Source organism: Perognathus longimembris, chromosome 13, assembly GCF_023159225.1.
Source record: "Perognathus longimembris pacificus isolate PPM17 chromosome 13, ASM2315922v1, whole genome shotgun sequence".
NCBI classification, from domain to species: domain Eukaryota; kingdom Metazoa; phylum Chordata; class Mammalia; order Rodentia; family Heteromyidae; genus Perognathus; species Perognathus longimembris.
In genome coordinates this window covers 36,345,929-36,364,892 of record NC_063173.1, presented here as the reverse complement: position 1 = coordinate 36,364,892, position 18,964 = coordinate 36,345,929, and the positions used below count along the sequence as shown (strand labels likewise).

The window sequence follows — 18,964 nt, the reverse complement described above, 5'->3', positions numbered from 1 at the left end:
TGTTGGCCATTTGTTTCCTTTGTTCTTATTTTTTCCTTTTTGATGGTTCTGAGATTTGAACTCAGGGCCTCACCACTGCTATTTAGGTACTCTACTGCTCAGGTTTTTGCTATTTGTATATTTTCTGTGAGAAATATATATATGGAGGTCTTTTGCCTATTTTACAATTGGGTTGACTTGTTGCTGAGTTGTGTAAATTCTTCATGTATATTGGATATTTACCTTTTGTCAGATTGGTGCAATTTTTTTCTCTCATATATTTTTTTGTTATATAAATTGACCCATTTATTGTAGAGATAAACTCAGATAGTAGAGCTTTTACTGGTCTTTTAATTCCTTTAGTCTTCTAATGGCAGGCTTGACTGTGATGGCAGAAATGGTGTTGTAGGTCCAGGCACCCCCAGCAACTGTTTTCAATGCAGGAACTACAGTGCCAGATGCCCACAGCTCGCCTCTTCATCTTGGTCTTGCCACCGATGGAGCAGGTGTACTTGGCGTGCTGACTGATATCTGTTTTTTTCACCATCTTCTGGAGTGAGGCACCGTAGCCGGTGCCGTATTTACCGATGTTGCTGACCTTGGTGCGTTTGGCCATGTTGCTGCAACTCAGGTCCAGACCCAGAGAGCTCTCATATATTTTATAATGTATAGATTTTAACCATCCATACAAGATTGACTTTTCACTCTGCTGTTTCCTTTGAGGGGCAGAAGCCTTTAAGTTTGATGCGGTCCCATTTGTCTATGTTTGCTTTTTTTTTTTTTTTTTTTTGCCAGTCCTGGGCCTTAGACTCGGGGCCTGAGCACTGTCCCTGGCTTCTTTTTGCTCAAGGCTAGCACTCTGCCACTTGCGCCACAGCACCGCTTCTGGCCGTTTTCTGTATATGTGGTGCTGGGGAATCGAACCTAGGGCCTCGTGTATCCGAGGCAGGCACTCTTGCCACTAGGCCATATCCCCAGCCCTATGTTTGCTTTTCTTGCCTGTGCTTTGGGCTTCATGTCCCAAAGTATCACTCCACTATTAAGTACAGTGTCATGAAACTATCCCCTTGGGTTTCCTTCCAGGAGTTATAACATTTTAAGTTACACATTTAACATGTAACTCCCAGGGCATACTGACTCTGAGCTGTTTTGCTCAAGGCTGGCCCTCTCCCACTTAAGTCACAGCTCCATTCTGGATTTTTGCTGGTTAATTCCTTCCTTAGCCAGCGTTGAGCTGTGATCATCAATCCTCAGTCCCCTCAGTAGCAAGGATTACAGGTGTGACCCACCGGCACCCAGTTGAGTTAATTTAAAAAAAATTTTTTTTTTAGTTTTATTCTGGCATTGGGGCTTGAACTCAGGGCCTGGCGCTGTCCCTGAGCTCTTTTGCTCAAGGCTAGCATTCTGCCATTTGAGCCACAGTGCCACTTCTAGTTTTCTGGTGGTTAATTGGAGATGAATCTTACAGGCTTCCCTGCCCAGGCTGGCTTTGAACCATGATCCTCAGCTCTCAGCCTCCTGAGTAGCTAGGATTATGGGCTTGAGCCACATATACCTGCCTGAGTTAATTTTTGTAGAATGTGTAAGGTAATGATCCAGCTTCAGGGCTGGGAATGTGGCTTAGCAGTAGAGTGCTTGCCTACCATGCATGAATCTGTGAGTTTGATTCCTCCGAGTCACATAAAGAGAAAAAGCTGGAAGTGGTGCTGTGGCTCAAGTGTTAGAGTGCTAGCCTTGAACAAAAAGAAGCCAGGGACAGTGCTCAGGCCCTGAGTCCAAGCCCCAAGACTGGCAAAAAAAAAAAAAAATCCAGCTTCATTCTTTTGTGTGTGGTTATCCTGTTTTCCCAGCACTGTTGAAGAGATTGTGTGGTCTATGGTATGGTCACGGCAACCTTTTCAAACCCATTAGACCATACACTTGCGGATTTATTTCTGAGCTCAGTTTGGTTCCATCATTGTGTGTGCCTGTCTTTATGTCAGCACCACACTGATTACAAAAGCACTAGAATGTGTTTTGAAGAGTTGCCAGTTTTGGTAAGGTCATTATTTCCGATATTTAGTAGGTGGTTTAACAGAAATCAGCCAGGGGTACTGCAATGATTTACAGGATACTTTCAAGAGAATTTTGCCGACATTAAGAAAATATGCCAACTTAAAATATGTTTTAAAACAATACTTGTTGGTGAGGATGTGAAGAAATTGGAGGAACCTCAGACATGGTTGATGGAATATAAAATAGTTCAAGTACTTTGTAAAAAAAAAAGTTTGTCAAGTCACCATATGACCCAGACTCTCTAGGCCAAGGTATTTACTCTTTTTTTTTTGCCAGTCCTGGGCTTGGACTCAGGGCCTGAGCACTGTCCCTGGCTTCCCTTTGCTCAAGGCTAGCACTCTGCCACTTGAGCCATAGTGCCACTTCTGGCTGTTTTCTATATATATGGTGCTGGGGAATTGAACCCAGGGCTACATGTATACGAGGCAAGCACTCTTGCCACTAGGCTACATTCCCAGCCCAGGATTTACTCTTGAGAGTGGAAAGAATGTGTCTACCAAAAGTTGGAAATTAAATGTTCAAAGCAGTAAGATTTATAATAGCTAGAAAGTGAAAGCAATCCAAATGTTCACGATCTGGTGAATGGCTAAAAATGAAACGTGGTTTATATATAACGGAGGATTTAGCTCCTAGACTGAATGAAGTAATGATACAGGCTACAGCATGGATGGATTTTGAGAATATTATGTTAAGTGAAAATCAAAGGTAAAAGGTGGAGTGTGTTTCTAATATAATTCCATCTATATGAATGTCTGAAGTAGACAGCTGCATAAATAGAGAGCAGACTGCTAGTTCCTAGGGACTGATAGAAGAGAGAAATAGGTTAATAATTAATTATAGCCATGAGATTTCTTTCTAGGATGATGAAAATTTTCTGGAATCAGCTAATGATAGTAGTTACAAAATTTTGTCAATATACAGGGCTGGGAATGTGGCTTGTGGTAGAGTGCTTGCCTAGCATGCATGAGGCCCTGTGCATGAGGCATCACATAAACAGGAAAAAAAAAAAAAAGCCAGTAGTGGCGCTGTGGCTCAAGTGGCAGAGTGCTAGCCTTGAGCAAAAAGAAGCCAGGGACAGTGCCCAGGCCCTGAGTCCAAGCCCCAGGACTGGCAAAAAAAAAAAAAAAAACAAAAACACACACACAAAAAAAACAACAACCCGAAATGGGACTGGGAATATGGCCTAGTGTCAAGAGTGCTTGCCTCGGATATATGAAGCCCTGGGTTCAATTCCTCAGCACATTCATAGAAAACGGCCAGAAGTGGCGCTGTGGCTCAAGTTGGCAGAGTGCTAGCCTTGAGCAAAAAGAAGCCAGGGACGCCCCACGAGTGGCAAAAAAAAACCAAACCGAAGTTTTGTCAATATACAAAATACAACCAAATGGTACACTTTAAAGGAACATTTTGTGGTATTTGTACCTTAAAAGCCTATCAATTCCAATGCATAGTAAAAACTGAAACATGTACAGTGAGTGACATTTGAGAGATGATTTATTATAAACTTTTTTTTTTTTTTGGCCAGTCCTGGGCCTTGGACTCAGGGCCTGAGCACTGTCCCTGGCTTCTTCCCGCTCAAGGCTAGCACTCCGCCACTTGAGCCACAGCGCCGCTTCTGGCCATTTTCTGTATATGTGGTGCTGGGGACTCGAACCTAGGGCCTCGTGTATCCGAGGCAGGCACTCTTGCCACTAGGCTATATCCCCAGCCCTTATTATAAACTTTTGATCTCTTAATTTGTCAAATAACATTTCTAGTGAGTTATATAGTTCTATTATGTCATAATTTTAGGTTATGCGTATTTTCTAGTCTATAAAGTAGGATAACAATACCTATCTTATCAAATTAAATGAGATATTGAATAGGCAAGTGCTATCAAAGTATATTTGTTAGCCATGAGCTGGTGGCTCACACCTGTAATCCCAGCTACTCACGAGACTGAGATCTGAGGATCACAGTTCAAAGCCAGCCCAGAGAGGAAAGTCTGTGACACTCTTACAGTATCTCTAATAAACTGCTCAGAAAGAGCCACAAGTGGTGCTGGGACTCAAGCGGTAGAGCACTAGCTTTGAACCAAAGAAGCTGAGGGACAGTGCCCAGGCTGAGTTCAAGCCCCAGAATCAGAATTTAAAAAAAAAAGTCAGTTGGTTTAGCACATGGTATATGTGCTTAAAATTCCATTTATTTTGTTGTGTTATAGGTTCCTACTTGTGAAAAGGGCCCAGTATATTCTCACTTAGAGGAAAAGGTAGCTATAGTGTCCAGGTTAAGTAATGTATATTTATATTTCCAGATAATAATCAATCTTGGTCTGTCAGCATCTTAAATTTTACTGTGTCTCAAAAGCAGACATAGTGGATTTTTTCTTTTTGGAATTTCAGAAGGGCTGGGAATGTGGTTTGGTGGTAGAGGGCTTGCCTAGCATGCATTAAGCCCTGGGTTCAGTTCCTCACTACCACATAAACAGAAAAGGCCAGAAGTGGTGCTGTGCCTCAAGTGGTAGAGTGCTAGCCTTGAGCAAAAAGAAGCTCAGAAGCAGTGCCCTGAGTTCACTCAGGACTGGTAGGGGAAAAAAAAGTACAGAGGTTACAATTTAACAGGTCCATCTAAGTGTTCAGTGCTTCTTGACATGAGTCACCCTTCTTCCACCATTCTTCCCCCTTCTATCTGTTCCTTTCCAGACTCATATCACATTTCCCACCTCCTTTATCTCACATGTAAAATTGAATTTCCTGGCTGTATTTGTCCCATTCCTCTTTACATTCCTCCATCTCCTTCCACTATCCTCCCTCCTTATAATCTCAATTTCCTGATATTAATTTGGTTACACTGTTTATTGCTCCATAGAGTTTTACACCTGTGTGTATGTGTGCATACATATGCTTTAGGCAACAAATTCCTGTATTGTATGCCCGTGTTCACATGGGTCTAAGAGGCATGTATGAGAGTAGACTGACTGGTTAGGATTTAAGCTCAGAACAAACTAATGACAAAACCTTCTGTTTCTTTGAGTGCAGTGTAGTTATTAAGTCACTTTTCTATAGCCTCAATCTGCTAAAATAGCTAATATTGTCAATATGTTTATCCCAACAAATGCTTTACTCACACTTAAGGGAATGAAATTCTGATGTTCTCCAATTTCTAAAAAATCAGACCTTGTTTCTGTTAACATTTACAAATACTGTATTTCCCCTGCAAAAAATGGAACTGGTTGCTGGTGGCTCATCCTGATAATCTTAGCTACTCCCTATTCTAGAGGCTGAGATCTGAGAAATGAAATTTGATTCCAGCCCTGGCAGACAAATACAAGGGATTTTTATCTCCAATTAACCACCCAAAGCCAGAAGTAGAGGTGTGGCTCAAGAGTAGTAGGGGCTGAGAATGTGGCATACTCGTAGAGTGCTTGCCTAGCATGCGTGAAGCTCTGGGTTGGACTCCTCAGTACCATATAAACAGAAAAAGTTGCAAGTGGCTCAAGTGGTAGAGTACTAGCCTTGAACAAAAGAAGTAGAAGTGGCTCAAGTGGTCGAGTGCTAGCCTTGAGCAAAAGAAGTTTAGGGACAATGCCCAGGACCTGAGTTTAAGCCCCAGGAGTGGAAAAAAGAAAGAAAGAATGTGTGTGAAAAGTAGCAGCTTAATAATTCTGAGTAACTCTTGCAAGATAGTAAAAAAAAGAGCTGGGTGGTAGAACATGAAGTTCATGAGTTTGAGGCCAGATATATATATATATATCAAGACCACCCAGTCCCAAACAAAAATGACAAGAAATGTAGTGAGGTCTTTCATTCTCATTGGTCTGTGTATTCTACTTTTGTTTTTTGGGTTTTTTTTTTTTAAATTTTTATTGGTCATGGGGCTTGAACTCTGGGTCTGAGCCACAGCACCACTTCTGGTTTTCTGAGTGGTTTATTGGAAGCAACAAACCTTCTTGCTTCTCCAGCTGTCAAGTCCTCTGAGCCCAGAAACCCAGCAGATCCTTACTGAATCTTTTAAGTCTCTGAACCAAGTAAAGAAATTCCTCTACCGGAGTATTTTGATCATAAGCAAATCCAGAAGATACATTTTAAGGTTTTTTTTTTGTTTTTTGGTTGTTTTTTTTTTTTTTTGCCAGTCCCTTGGGCCTGATCCCAGGGGCAAGACACTGTTCCTGAGCTTCTTTTGCTCAAGGTTAGCACTCTGTCACTTGAGCCACAGTGCCACTTGTGGCTTTTTCTGTTTATGTGGTACTGAGGAATCAAACTCAGGGCTTCATGTATGCTAGGCAAGCACTCTACCACTAAGCCACAGCCATTTGAAGGTTTTTGTGAGGACTTTCTTCTCTTTATTCTATCTGAAGAATCTCAAATCTAAAAGACAGGAATACATGCCCAACCTTTGGGCTTTTTGCATGAGAACAAAATACAAATCACAATGGCCAGTGCATTTCACTTTTTCATAAATCATTATCATTTCTGATATACAAATCTTTGGTGTGGAGATATTGTACTTTACTGTTCATTAGGTTATTTATGACCACAAAATCCAATTAGTACTTTGCATGTTGTTTTTTCTTTGAATTTTGGAGTCTTTATTGGAGTGCTAGCGGTTTGCAGGAAGCCAATTACAAAGACCTGCAGCTTTTTTTTTTTTTTTGGCCAGTCCTGGGCCTTGGACTCAGGGCCTGAGCACTGTCCCTGGCTTCTTCCCACTCAAGGCTAGCACTCTGCCACCTGAGCCACAGCGCCCCTGCTGGCCGTTTTCCATATATGTGGTGCTGGGGAATCGAACTGAGAGCTTCATGTGTAGGAGGCAAGCACTCTTGCCACTAGGCCATATTCCCAGCCCCTGCAGCTTTTTTTTTTTTAAACCTATTTCATAGTAACTTGGTTCTCACAGACTGTTATTTATCAAATATTTAATGAGCATTCATTATGTTACAGTTAGCACACTAGATACTGGAAATACAATGGTGAATAGAGCACATACGGAGACAAAATGAATGAGAGGCACAGATGCTATCAATCAGGCATACAAAGTGTGGTACTACACTACAGAAATTAGGGGTGCATCATCTGACCCAGAGGATTAAAAACTAATGTGATTCAATAGTGATGTTAGGGCTGGGAATGCTGAAGCCCTGGATTAGATTCCTCAGTACCCCATAAATAGTAAAAGCCTGAAGTGGCTCTGTGGCTCAAGTGATAGAGTGCTAGCCTTGAGCCAAAAAAGAAGCTCAGGGAAAATGCCCAGGCCCTGGGTGAAAGGAGGAGGAGGAGAGGGAGGAGGAAAGGGAGAGGGGAGGGGGAGGGAAGGAGAAGGATTTGTTAAGGTGAAATCTGGAGAATGAAAAGGGTTAGGAAGAAAAGCCAGGCATGATGATGTATGCCAATATCCCAGCCCTAGAGAATCTAGAGGCAGGATTATATGGCCAGTTCAAAGACATTCTGGGCTATTAAAGTGAGAATTTGTCTCAAATATCCAAAAAGCATATTTAAGGAATTGAAAGATGTTCCTCAAAACTGGGCCATCTTGTAAGCTGATTTGCTGAATCAAAATCCCTTTGTACAAGTACTTATAGATAATGAAACAAAAACTGGGCCATGATAGAGGACAACAAGGGGAGGATCATTTAGTGAAGAGTTTTAGGACAAAAGGAGTAGCTGAAATACAATTTAAAAAATACATTCGGGGTTTTGTGGCTCATGCCTATAATCCTAGCTGTGATTTGAGGATGGCTGTAGAAGCCACTCTGGGCAGAAAAGTCCCCATGCAGCTCATTTGTCCTATTAACCAGAAAACTGGAAATGGTGCCATGGCTCAAAATGATAGAACAGCAGCCTTGAGTTTGAAAAAGTCCAGGGACAGTGCCTAGGCCTTGAGTTCAAGCCCCATGACTGACAAAAACAACATGTGGAAAAGTTATGAATGAGGAAAACAGTGGAAGGTAAATGAGTTTTGTTGTTGCTTTATTTTAAATATTTAAGGACTCAAATGCAAAGAAAATACTTTGGGTAATTTTCAGAAGCATCAAGGTAACTTATATGTAAAACTGAAATTATGTTCACAAAGCAATTTCTTGATTCCTGAGTAACATCACAAAATAGATAAGGTTTAGCAGCAAACCAATAAGTAATTCTATCTTCCTTTAATTTGAAACCAACTAGCTCTAAATTATTCATATAAGCTCAAGAACAGACATGTATATAATTCAAAATGATCAAAAACCTAGATCATTTTTATTTTACCTTGGAATGTGCTTGTTATTTCAGTTAACAAAGGTTATGACTAGATTTTAGGCATTAACTTAAAGCTATGTCACAGGAAAGGAGAAATCCACATGCGACTCATCCCATATTAAAAACTGAAGTTGTTAAAAAAAAACACAAAACTGAAGTTGTTTTAGGCCAGTATCCTTTTCTTCACACTTTTCCACTGTTTAATCTTTTTTCTTTATTTATACCAACATGCATGAGTAGTTATTTTTTAATCCTATTTTTTTGTCAAAGAGATGTACAGATGTGCAGATGTTAGTTTCATACATAAGGCAATGAGTACATTTCTTATCCAACTTGTTACCTCCACACTCATTTTTCTCCCGAGTAGCTCTATTATTTTCCTTAGTAATAAAGTATTGTTTGAAAATCAAAAGTATCACATTTTTCTAGAGAAGGTAAAATGATCTAAGGTTAGAGAGCTTCTCTGTAATAGAGTACTTTTTAGAAAACACTAATAGAACCAGACAATAACAAGGCATTAGCAAAGCAGTATAGTCTTAAGAACTGTCCTTTAGGTTTGCAATGCCAGTAATTTGAATAATTCCAAAAATATTATGTAGAAAATATTAGAAGGAACATCAGTTTCAGCAACAATGGAGAGTAAAGCAGGGATAACTTTAAAAATATTTCCAACAGGTAATTGATTAAAGATTTTGCTGTGAAAATATAATCCTACCCATGACTGCCCCCTCCCCCCAAAAGAAATTAAAAACAAAATGTATGAGTCAGAGCTTACACAACCAAAACTAGGTACAAGATAAATGTTGGTCATGATTTGAAAAGTTAATATTTTTTAATGTTAGATGAAAGTTAAGCCAAATCTTAGGGGAAAGACTAGGGCAAACTTACTTAGGCAGTATATAGACCTAACAATATTTAGATGTTATCAGCTATTTTTAGATGAGACTAAAAAGGTTAGAGTAGTTGAAAAGACTCATACTTTCACATCCAATATTTGTGTGTGTGCGTGTGTATGCATATGCTAGTACTGGGGCTTGTAACTTGGGGCCTGGGTGCTGTCAGCTTTTTCTGCTTAAGGCTAGTGTCCTACCACTGGAGCTCAGTTTTTCCTGCCTGGGCTGGCACAGAACTGCAATCCTCAGAGCCCAGCCCCCTGAGTAGCTATTATTACAGGTGACTCAACAGTTCCTGGACAAATTCTTTAAAAAATTTTTCTTATTGTCAAGGTGATGTACAGAGGGGCTACAGTTATGTACTTAGGTAGTGAATACATTTCTTGTCATACTTGTTACCTACCCTTCCTCATTTTTCTCCTACCTCCTTTGCTTTCATTTTTTAAAAACTTCCCAATGATTGACATCATCATTCTAGTCTACAATGCTTTATTTGTTTATTAATTGAACACAAATTTTTTTACAAGGTGTTGTGCAAAAAGGGTACAGTTACATAGTAGGGCAGTGTGTACATTTCTTGTGATATCTTACGTCCTGTTTTTCTATCCCTTCTCTAGGTCAGATAGACATATATACAATATACAATGTATCAAGAACATATATAGTATTAACAGACTTGGTCTCTACTGTCTCTCCGTCTCCCTTTGTTAACAGTCATATATCAGGGAGATCGTGCCCCTTTGTTTTCTGTGTTCTAGGCTTGTCTCGCTCAACATTATTTGTTCGCGTTCTGACCATTTCCCTGCGAATAACAATATTTCACCATTCCTAATCGCTATGTAGTATTCCATTGTGTATAAGTACCATATTTTTTGGATCCATTCATCTGTGGAGGGGCATCTGGGTTGTTTCCATATTTTGGCTATTGTGAATTGTGCCGCGATAAACATGGAAGTACAAATGTCTTTTTGATATCTTAGGTTTTGCTGTTTAGGATAGATGCCTAGGAGTGGTATGGCTGGGTCATAGGGTAGGTCTATATTGAGCTTTTTGAGAAACCTCCATACTGTTCTCCAAAGTGGTTGTACTCATTTGCACTCCCACCAACAATGGAGAAGGGTTCCTCTTTCCCCGCACCCCCTCCAGCATTTGTTGTTTCCTGAGTTCAGAGTATAGGCCATTCTAACTGGGGTGAGGTGGTATCTCAGGGTTGTTTTTATTTGCATTTCCTTTACTACCAGGGATGTTGAACATTTCCTCATGTGTTTCTTTGCCATTTTTATATCTTCTCTTGTGAAGTCTCTCTTTAGCTCTTTTGCCCATTTCCTAATAGGTTTATTGGGCTTGGAGGGGCTTAGTTTTTTGAGTTCTCTGTAGATGACCGATATCAGGCCTTTGTCTGTTGCTGTGCTGGTAAATATGTGTGGTAAATATGCTGTGCTGTGCTTTCCCATATCGTTGGCTGTCTATTTTGGTGGCTATGTCCTTAGCTGTGCAGAAACTTTTTAATTTGTAGTAGTCCCATTTGTCGAGTCTTTCCCCTATTTGTTGTGCCCCTGGGACTCTATTCAGGAAGTTCCTTCCTGTGCCTATAAGTTCTAGTGTCTTTCCTACTCTGTCCTTCAGTAGTTTCAAGGATTCAGGTCTGATATTGAGGTCCTTGATCCATTTTGAGTTGATCTTGGTGCATGGTGATAGGCTTGGGTCTACTTTGAGTTTTCTGCATATGGCTGCCCAGTTCTCCCAGCACCAGTAGTTGAAGAGGGTATGTTTTTTTCCATTCTATGTCTTTTGCTCCTTTGTCGAATATCAGTTGGCTGTAAGAGTGCGGTTTTATTTCTGGGTCTTCAGTTCTAATCCATTGGTCTTCCGATCTGTTTTTATACCAATACCAGGCTGTTTTTGTTATGATGGCCTTGTAGTAGAGCTTGAAGTCTGGTATTGTGATACCTCCTGCACTGCTTTTTTTGCCTATAATTGCTTTGGCTATTCTAGATCTTTTGCTGTTCCATATGAATTTATGGATTGGTTTCTCTAGTTCAGTGAAGAATGTAACTGGGATTTTGATAGGGATTGCATTGAATTTGTATAACAATTTGGGCAATATGGCCATTTTCACTATATTGATTCTGCCTACCCATGAGCATGGGAGGTCTTTCCATCTCCTTGTGTCTTCTTTGATTTCCCTTATTAGATTTTTGTAGTTTTCATTAAATAGGTCTGTCACGTCCTTGGTTAAGTTGATCCCTAGGTACTTTCTCTTTTTTTTGGCTACTGTAAATGGAATTGTTTCCATAATTTCCTTTTCTGTTTGTATATTGCTGGTGTACAGAACAGCTGCTGACTTTTGTGGATTGATTTTGTATCCTGCTACTTTGCCAAATTGGTTTATTAGGTCTACAATTTCCTTCCAGGTTGGGTGATATGTACATCTCTTTCCTTTTGCTAAGTGTTATCTGTTCATTCTTTTGATCTCATTTTTTCCCTCCCCCACTGCCTTTGAGTTGCTTAGTTTGCTTTCATCAATGTCCATTGCAGCTGTTGGGAGCCTTTTACTGTATTTTTCATTCACTTCCCAAACTCATTATTTTCCCTCCTCCCAGCTTCCCTCAGATGTGCACACATATACACCATATGTAAGGTAAAGATTATAGGGTCTTCTAAGTACTGTGAATTAGTATCTTGGGTCCTGTTTTCTGTGTCATGTCTCCTTCCTATTTAATTCTAACACCCATATATCAGGGAAACCGTGTGCTGTCTCTGTTCTTGGCTTGTCTCACTCAGCATGATTTGTTCTAATCCTCAGGACAGAAATTCTTTTTTTTTGGCCAGTCCTGGGACCTGGACTCAGAGCCTGAGCACTGTCCCTGGCTTCTTTTTGCTCAAGGCTAACACTCTGCCACTTGAGCCACAGCGCCCCTTCTGGCCATTTTCTGTATATGTGGTGCTGGGGAACTGAACCCAGGGCCTCATGTATATGAGGCAAGCACTCTTGCTACTAGGCCATATCCCCAGCCCCAGGACAGAAATTCTTAAGTATGCTCTAATACTGTCAGCAATGGCTATGAAATTCATCTCTCTCTCTCTCTCTCTTTTTTTTTTTTGCCAGTCCTGGGGCTTGAAATCAGGGTTTGGGCACTATCCCTGAACTTCTTTTGTTCAATGCTAGCATTCTATCACTTGAGCCACAGCGCCATTTCCAGCTTTTCTGTGTAAGTGGTACTGAGGAATCAAACCCAGGGCTTTATGCATGCTAGGCAAGCACTCTACTATCATCAAGCCACATTCCCAGCCCCAGGCTACACAGTCTCTTGAAGTTGTCATCTATTAAAATACTGGGTAAGGGCTGGGGATATGGCCTAGTGGCAAGAGTGCTCACCTCGTATACATGAAGCCCTGGGTTCGATTCCCCAGCACCACATATACAGAAAATGGCCAGAAGTGGCGCTGTGGCTCAAGTGACAGAGTGCTAGCCTTGAGCAAAAGGAAGCCAGGGACAGTGCTCAGCCCCTGAGTCCAAGGCTCAGGACTGGCCAAAAAAAAAAAATAATAATAAAATAAAATAAAATACTGGGTAAGCCATATACTGTTTAACTTTGTTTAGAAATCCACATTTTACAAGTTGTAAAAGAAAACTCAACATAATGATGCTTTTGGCTATACTTGAGTCTTTAATATTTTTTAAATGTTATTAACTGGATGCTGGTGGCTCACACCTATAATCCTAGCCACTCAGAAGGCTGAGATCTGAGGGATGCAGTTCAAAGCCAGCCTGGGCAGAAAAGGTCCCTGCGATTCGTTTTTTGTTTTTTTTTTTTTGCCAGTCCTGGGCCTTGAACTCAGGGCCTGAGCACTGTCCCTGGCTTCCTTTTGCTTAAGGCTAGCACTCTGCCACTTGAGCCACAGCGCCACTTCTGGCCGTTTTCTATATATGTGGTGCTGGGGAATTGAACCCAGGGCTTCATGTATACGAGGCAAGCACTCTTGCCACTAGGCCATATCCCCAGCCCCTCCCTGCGACTCTTATTTCCAATTAACTACTCAAATACCGGAAGTAGAACTGTGGCTCAAAATGGTAGAGCTCTAGCTGACCTTGAGCAAAATTGCTCATGGACAGCATCCAGGCCTTGAGTTTAAGCCCTAGGACCAAAAAAAAAAAAAAGTTTTAGCAAGCATGTATTTTACTAAAACCGTATTTAGGGAAAAATGGAGCATTATTTTCTATTCCCTATGCAAGAAATGGGAATTAAGGACTCTTGATTTTTAAAATAAAACAAACACTCTCATTTTGTTTAAAAAATTGTTTTCATTTTAATGATCTGAGTTAGTAACAAACAAATATACAAAATTGTCATTCACATTTCCATACATTGTATTATGAACCAATTGAAACCTCTGGACTACAAATGCAAGTTTCTTTGTATCATTAACTTCAATTACTGTCACTTGCAAATAAATGTGATTTGCAAAAACATGCATTTGAGAGCACAGATGTTCAAAGCTGTGCATGTAAGTTAATGCACAACCAATAGTGTACACACTGTTTATTTGTGCAGTTGTGTCAAGTGTATCTGACACAGAAGCAGCTTTCTTGGGCTATTGTACTCTTATCTGAAAAGCATTTGTGTGAAACAGATGTAAAGAAAGACTAAAATGAATCCTACTGTACCAATGCAATATATTTCACAACTGAAACAACTTTTGGGAAAGCTGCTTCAATAAACAATGCTGCTGCACTGGTTACAGACATGGGCTGGAATAAAACTGCTTTAAATATGTATACTATCAGGCTAATTATAGTTTTAAATGGGACGTTTTGATAATAGTCCCAATGCCTAATGCATGAGTCTTCCCATGCAAATTCAGAAATTTAGAATTTTTAAATAATCTGAAAATTTCTAAGCCATTTAAAAATACATTCCCAGCATTTCCTATAAGTTCAAAGGAAAGTGAGCAGCTCCTAGTTCAACTTGCTGCAGCAATTCATAAGTCATAAAATTATGATTTCCTAAGATGATCAAGTAAGTGGAAACTGGAACATAATGAAAGTGGCAAGGAGGCCTTCTCCAACCACTCATGTGAACTAGTAATGAATACCAACACACAATGACTTTTTACATTAAATTATTTCCAGATCTCTATAGGTAGGAAAATCCAATCTTTCTTAAAAATATTTTCCTCGGTTATAGCAACATGTGCTTTACCTCTGTAAGTCTATTTACAACCCAACGGCACTCCTATATTATAAATTTCAAATGCCCTGGCAAGGAATGTAATGCTAACCAACTACATTTATGTGACTTCATACAAAGAGAACTTGTGTGTAGTCCCACTTTTCTCTAAGGCTTGAGGCTGCTGTTCTCTATGTGATATGGAACAAGTAAGATGGTGCATCTAAACAACAGGGTCTGTTTCTCTGAGTCAGTGTTATAGGACTTGGCCTCCTACATTATGAAAACGTGTTTTGCTAACACAACTAAAACTGTAAACACATTGAGGACAACCACAGTTCAAAAGGAAAGGGATTATTTTCTATGGGAAACAAGATAAAAATTTAAGGAAATATCTTCATTATCCATGGGCTTTAAAATTCAAACACCTACTTCAAGTTACCCAAATGCATGATACGTTTTAAAAATACTTAAAGCATCAATTCTGCAAGGGAAGTAGTGGGAAGATAGACCACACTGATGGGAAATGTAGCTTCCTACTGTGCACTCTGGAAGCCAAGTCTAACAAGAAAGAAATATGGCTGCTTCCTGCTCTTCTCCATATGTAAAATTAATGTTATGATTATTCCACTGTGCATATTCTCTGCATCTTTCATGAGTTAGGCAAAGTAAATCTAATTAATACATTACTTTTGTTTTTACAAAATAAATTAAAAAAGGACTTTAAAAAGTGGAACATTCAAACCATTAAGAACAACTGCCATTATTGAGTACTTTGTCTAGTGGCAGGTACAAGCATTAAGAATTATTGCTTTCAATAAAATAACCTTCAGAAATAAATATGTAAGCTTAATTCAAATATTCATTTTTACCCAATGCTACAATGTTTTATTCCCAAGTCAAATGGCATATTAACTTCAATTATTTGCCCACTCTAGTTGGCCTGCTAACTCAGTCTCAAGACACTAGAAATATCCACATAATCATGTCTTATTTGGGCACTGAAGAGTAAGTAAATGCTGTTTTCTTGACAGGACTTAAGGCACTAAATGGTGGTAAAACAAACAAAAGTATGATGACTAACAATTTCTTTGACTTCTAAAACAGGAGATAATTTAGAATGACACTAGTAAATCTTTTTCACAAACAAATAAGGCATCCTGTTTGGCAAATGCAAATGAAATATAAGGTCTTATTGAACCAGTATGTTCACTGTCTCAGCCAAACTACTTGGAACACTAGCAATTAAACTTAAGAAAGCTACGATAGTGTGTATTAAGGTTGAAAAGGCACCAAAAGGAGGATTCCATTTCCAGTTCTAAGTTAGGGAAGCTGTTTGTAACACTGCATATTATCTGATTAGTAGTTTTATGTTTCAACATGTATCATGTATATTTTTGCTTTGACAAATCAGTTTAATCAAGTGCTCATTTAGTAAGAAATTTATGGAAATGTTAAGAAAATTGATGCAGTGTCTAACACAGCCCCCTTTATAAAGCTAAACTAATTGTAGCACGGAGTGCACATTGTGGATAACACTGGAACATATCTGCATGAACAAAAAACGATTACCTCAAGATAGAATTCATGATAGCTATTTACCATATGACTAAATAGGATTTACTGGAAATGATGAAGTATAGTACAGATATAGAGGCATAATTATAACCACAGCACTTTCCTTGTGAAAAATACAACTATTAGTAAAATAAAATGTACAACTGAAAATCTTCCAAAGGAAAAGACACAGTATAAATGAAAATATGTTTCTTTGTGATAAGGAAAATAGTGTCACTGTTTTTCATCACAAGATAATTTGACACAAAAAGCAATCATAGAATTGCACCGATTCCACATCCAGTTTCCTGAACATGTTAAAAAGAGTTCATAAAGAATGCAGTTTCTGAATTTTACATTTTAAATTGATGATATTCTTACATAAGAATGTCATGTCATAGCAGATCTGTTTACATAATGTACAATACTTGCGGTTTTGTGGCTCAAGTGGAGGTGATTCTGCCATCTCTCTCATTCTGACCTTTAACCAGTCAGGGAGAATTAAAAAAAATATATATAACAAATTGTTATTTCTCTAGCAATAAAAATTGTATTTAGTGCATGCTTCATCATTTGTAAAAAAAACAAACAAAACTCTGAAAATAAAACTCAGTTACCCAATGGTTTACAAAATAAAAATCATTCATTAGGATAAAAATGTGGTGGGATTAAAGTTATGTCTAAGGACTGACATCTGTGGCAGTACCACTGTCTTTAGCAGAAGCCCCGGTGAAAGTTCCTGGATGGAAGCTGGCATGCCTGCGCCACTGCTTGCCGACTATCTGTGATGTCCCCCTCCGCCATTTCATTAGTGCTATTAAAATGGTGGGGTATTTGTGGAAATGTTAGGAACATTTTTGCTGTACATGATTTAGAAGTTCTCCAAATTTTTCAAATAGGTCCTCCACCCATTTTGCATTTTTCATACAAAGTTGAACAATTTCCTCCTGTCCTAAATCTTCATTTTTCTTCTGCACAGAAGAAATCTAAAACAAAAAAAATAGACATGTTATTTATTTATTTAGCTAGTCCTTGGGCTTGACCTCAGGGCCTGGGCACTGTCCCTGAGCTTCTTTTGCTGAAGGCTAGCACTCTACCACTTGAGCCACAGCGCCACTTCTGGCTTTTTCTGTGTATGTGGTACTGAGGAATCAAACCCAGGCTTCATGCATGTTAGGTAAGCACTCTACCTCTAAGCCACATTCCCAGTCTGATATATTATTTATATATGCCACTTTATGTTTTACCCTTTCACAAAATGCTTACTTTTTCTATGTCTTGAATAAAAGAGGGATTTATTAACTTATATGTAATGATTTTTTTTCTTTTCCTTATTCTTACCCACGAAGAATGGTTAGTTCAGACAAATTTAAAAGTCTGCTTCCATTGTCATTGGATCTGTGACGGCATAGAAGGATTGAACAGTGACTCAAACTTTCTTAATTTCTTCCCATTGTGTTAAAAACCAAATGACAATACTGATGTCAATTCTGCATTCCAGAGCAGAGTAAAAATTGACAGTGTGCATTACATATTTGCTTCTCCTTTGGTAGAGAGAGGGAGACTATGTTTATGAAAATCCATTTTGTATTGTTATCTAAAACATCAAAATAGCTTTGGGCTAAACAAACATTGATAATAAAATTAATACTTATGTTTGTCATACTTAAAATTATAATTAAAAATCAACACATATTTTCTTTTCAAAGTATAAAACCCTGTTTCTCTGCAAATAAGTAGGATGAGGCCATTTCTAGTAATAAGAAAGACAGTAAGAGGTCAAACCAGTGGAATCAATCTATCTTATGAAAGAAAAATGCAAAATAGTGCCATTTATTACAGCAATGTAAATCATGTTCTAGAAACTTAAAACACCACTAGTTAGAATTCAAGAGGTAACAGTAAGGCTCTGAAAAATCTGAGCCAAACTACAGCTCATATGTTCAAAATAATGTACTAACTACTTACAGAAGGATTTAGCAAAATACACACATTTTGGAATTCTTTCTAAAGCATTCATAAATACCACACTAAAGTATCTTCAATTTTAAAGGAAAAAAGCCATTTCTTTTTTAAGTAAATGAAAAGAAATTACCTCATTCTTACATATCAGATACACATGATATTTATAATGATGAAGTGAATGATACAAAGAATACAACTGTATTTTCTCTGGATCAACAGCAAACTCCTATAAAAAGAAAAAATATTTACAGATATTTTTCATGGGACATCTAAGCTAAGAATATCTTAGGGGGAAAAATCTGGTCAAAAGTTACACACCAATGATGAAAATGAGTTACACAGGTCTCAGGGTGTATCAATATGCACAGAAGTTTACTATGAGTTTGAGATATATGTGTACATATATCTATATATGCCTATATATGGATTTTTTTGGGGGGGGAGCGGTCATGGGGCTTGAACTTAGGGCCTGGGCACTTTTGTGCTCAAAGCTAATGCTCTACCACTTTGAGCCACAGTTCCACTTCTGGCTTTTAGTAGTTAATTGAAGATAAGAGTGTTACAGACTTTCCTGCTGGCTTTGAATCTTAATCCTCAGATCTCAGCCTCCTAAGTAGCTAGGATTATAGGCATGAGCCACCAACAACCAGCTATTTTTATTTTCTTTTGGAGACCAGGTCCCATTACTTTTTTGCTGGTCCCAAATCGGTGATGCTCTTGACTCTGCCTCAAGTAACTGGCACTACCAAGCCTAGACACATATACTTAGGCATTCTTGAATATGTTTCTACAAAATCCATTTTTTAAATTTATTTAGGCAAAAGCTAGATTTTTATTAAGGTAAAGTTACTAGGAGGCCAAGCTCAAAGGAGGCTGAGGATGTATAGAAGTCAAGTTCTAAATTATATTACTGATGTGGAGTTGTTATGCTCACAGACTGTTTTCTAAAGTTTGTAACAATTTATACTACATGTGAAGGTGAACAAATACTAGTTTAGTGATTTTCTACATAAAAAAAATCAATAGTTTATGTAATCACCGGTGTATGCACATGTATCCAATGACAAAGCTATAAACAGGTCATAAGTAAGTTAGCTAATTTCACTAGTTGTACGTATTTCAAAAACAGGCT

At 38.7% G+C, this 18,964-nt stretch overlaps 1 protein-coding gene and 1 pseudogene across 2 annotated transcripts in view; both read right to left on the bottom strand.

The window, feature by feature from the left end:
* Window positions 1-291: 291 nt before the first annotated feature.
* LOC125361736 lies at window positions 292-605 on the bottom strand (annotated as a pseudogene).
* Window positions 606-13,427: 12,822 nt separating this feature from the next.
* Window positions 13,428-18,964, bottom strand: part of Qser1 (glutamine and serine rich 1) — a 68,508-nt gene continuing 62,971 nt past the window's right edge. For both annotated transcript variants that reach the window (XM_048361194.1, XM_048361195.1), the window contains exons 12-13: window positions 17,963-18,058; window positions 13,428-16,853 (exon numbers count right to left, since the gene is read on the bottom strand). In XM_048361194.1, the coding sequence (XP_048217151.1) occupies window positions 16,713-16,853; window positions 17,963-18,058 (237 nt within the window). In that variant the 3' untranslated portion in view covers window positions 13,428-16,712. The remainder of the gene's footprint in view (window positions 16,854-17,962; window positions 18,059-18,964) is intronic.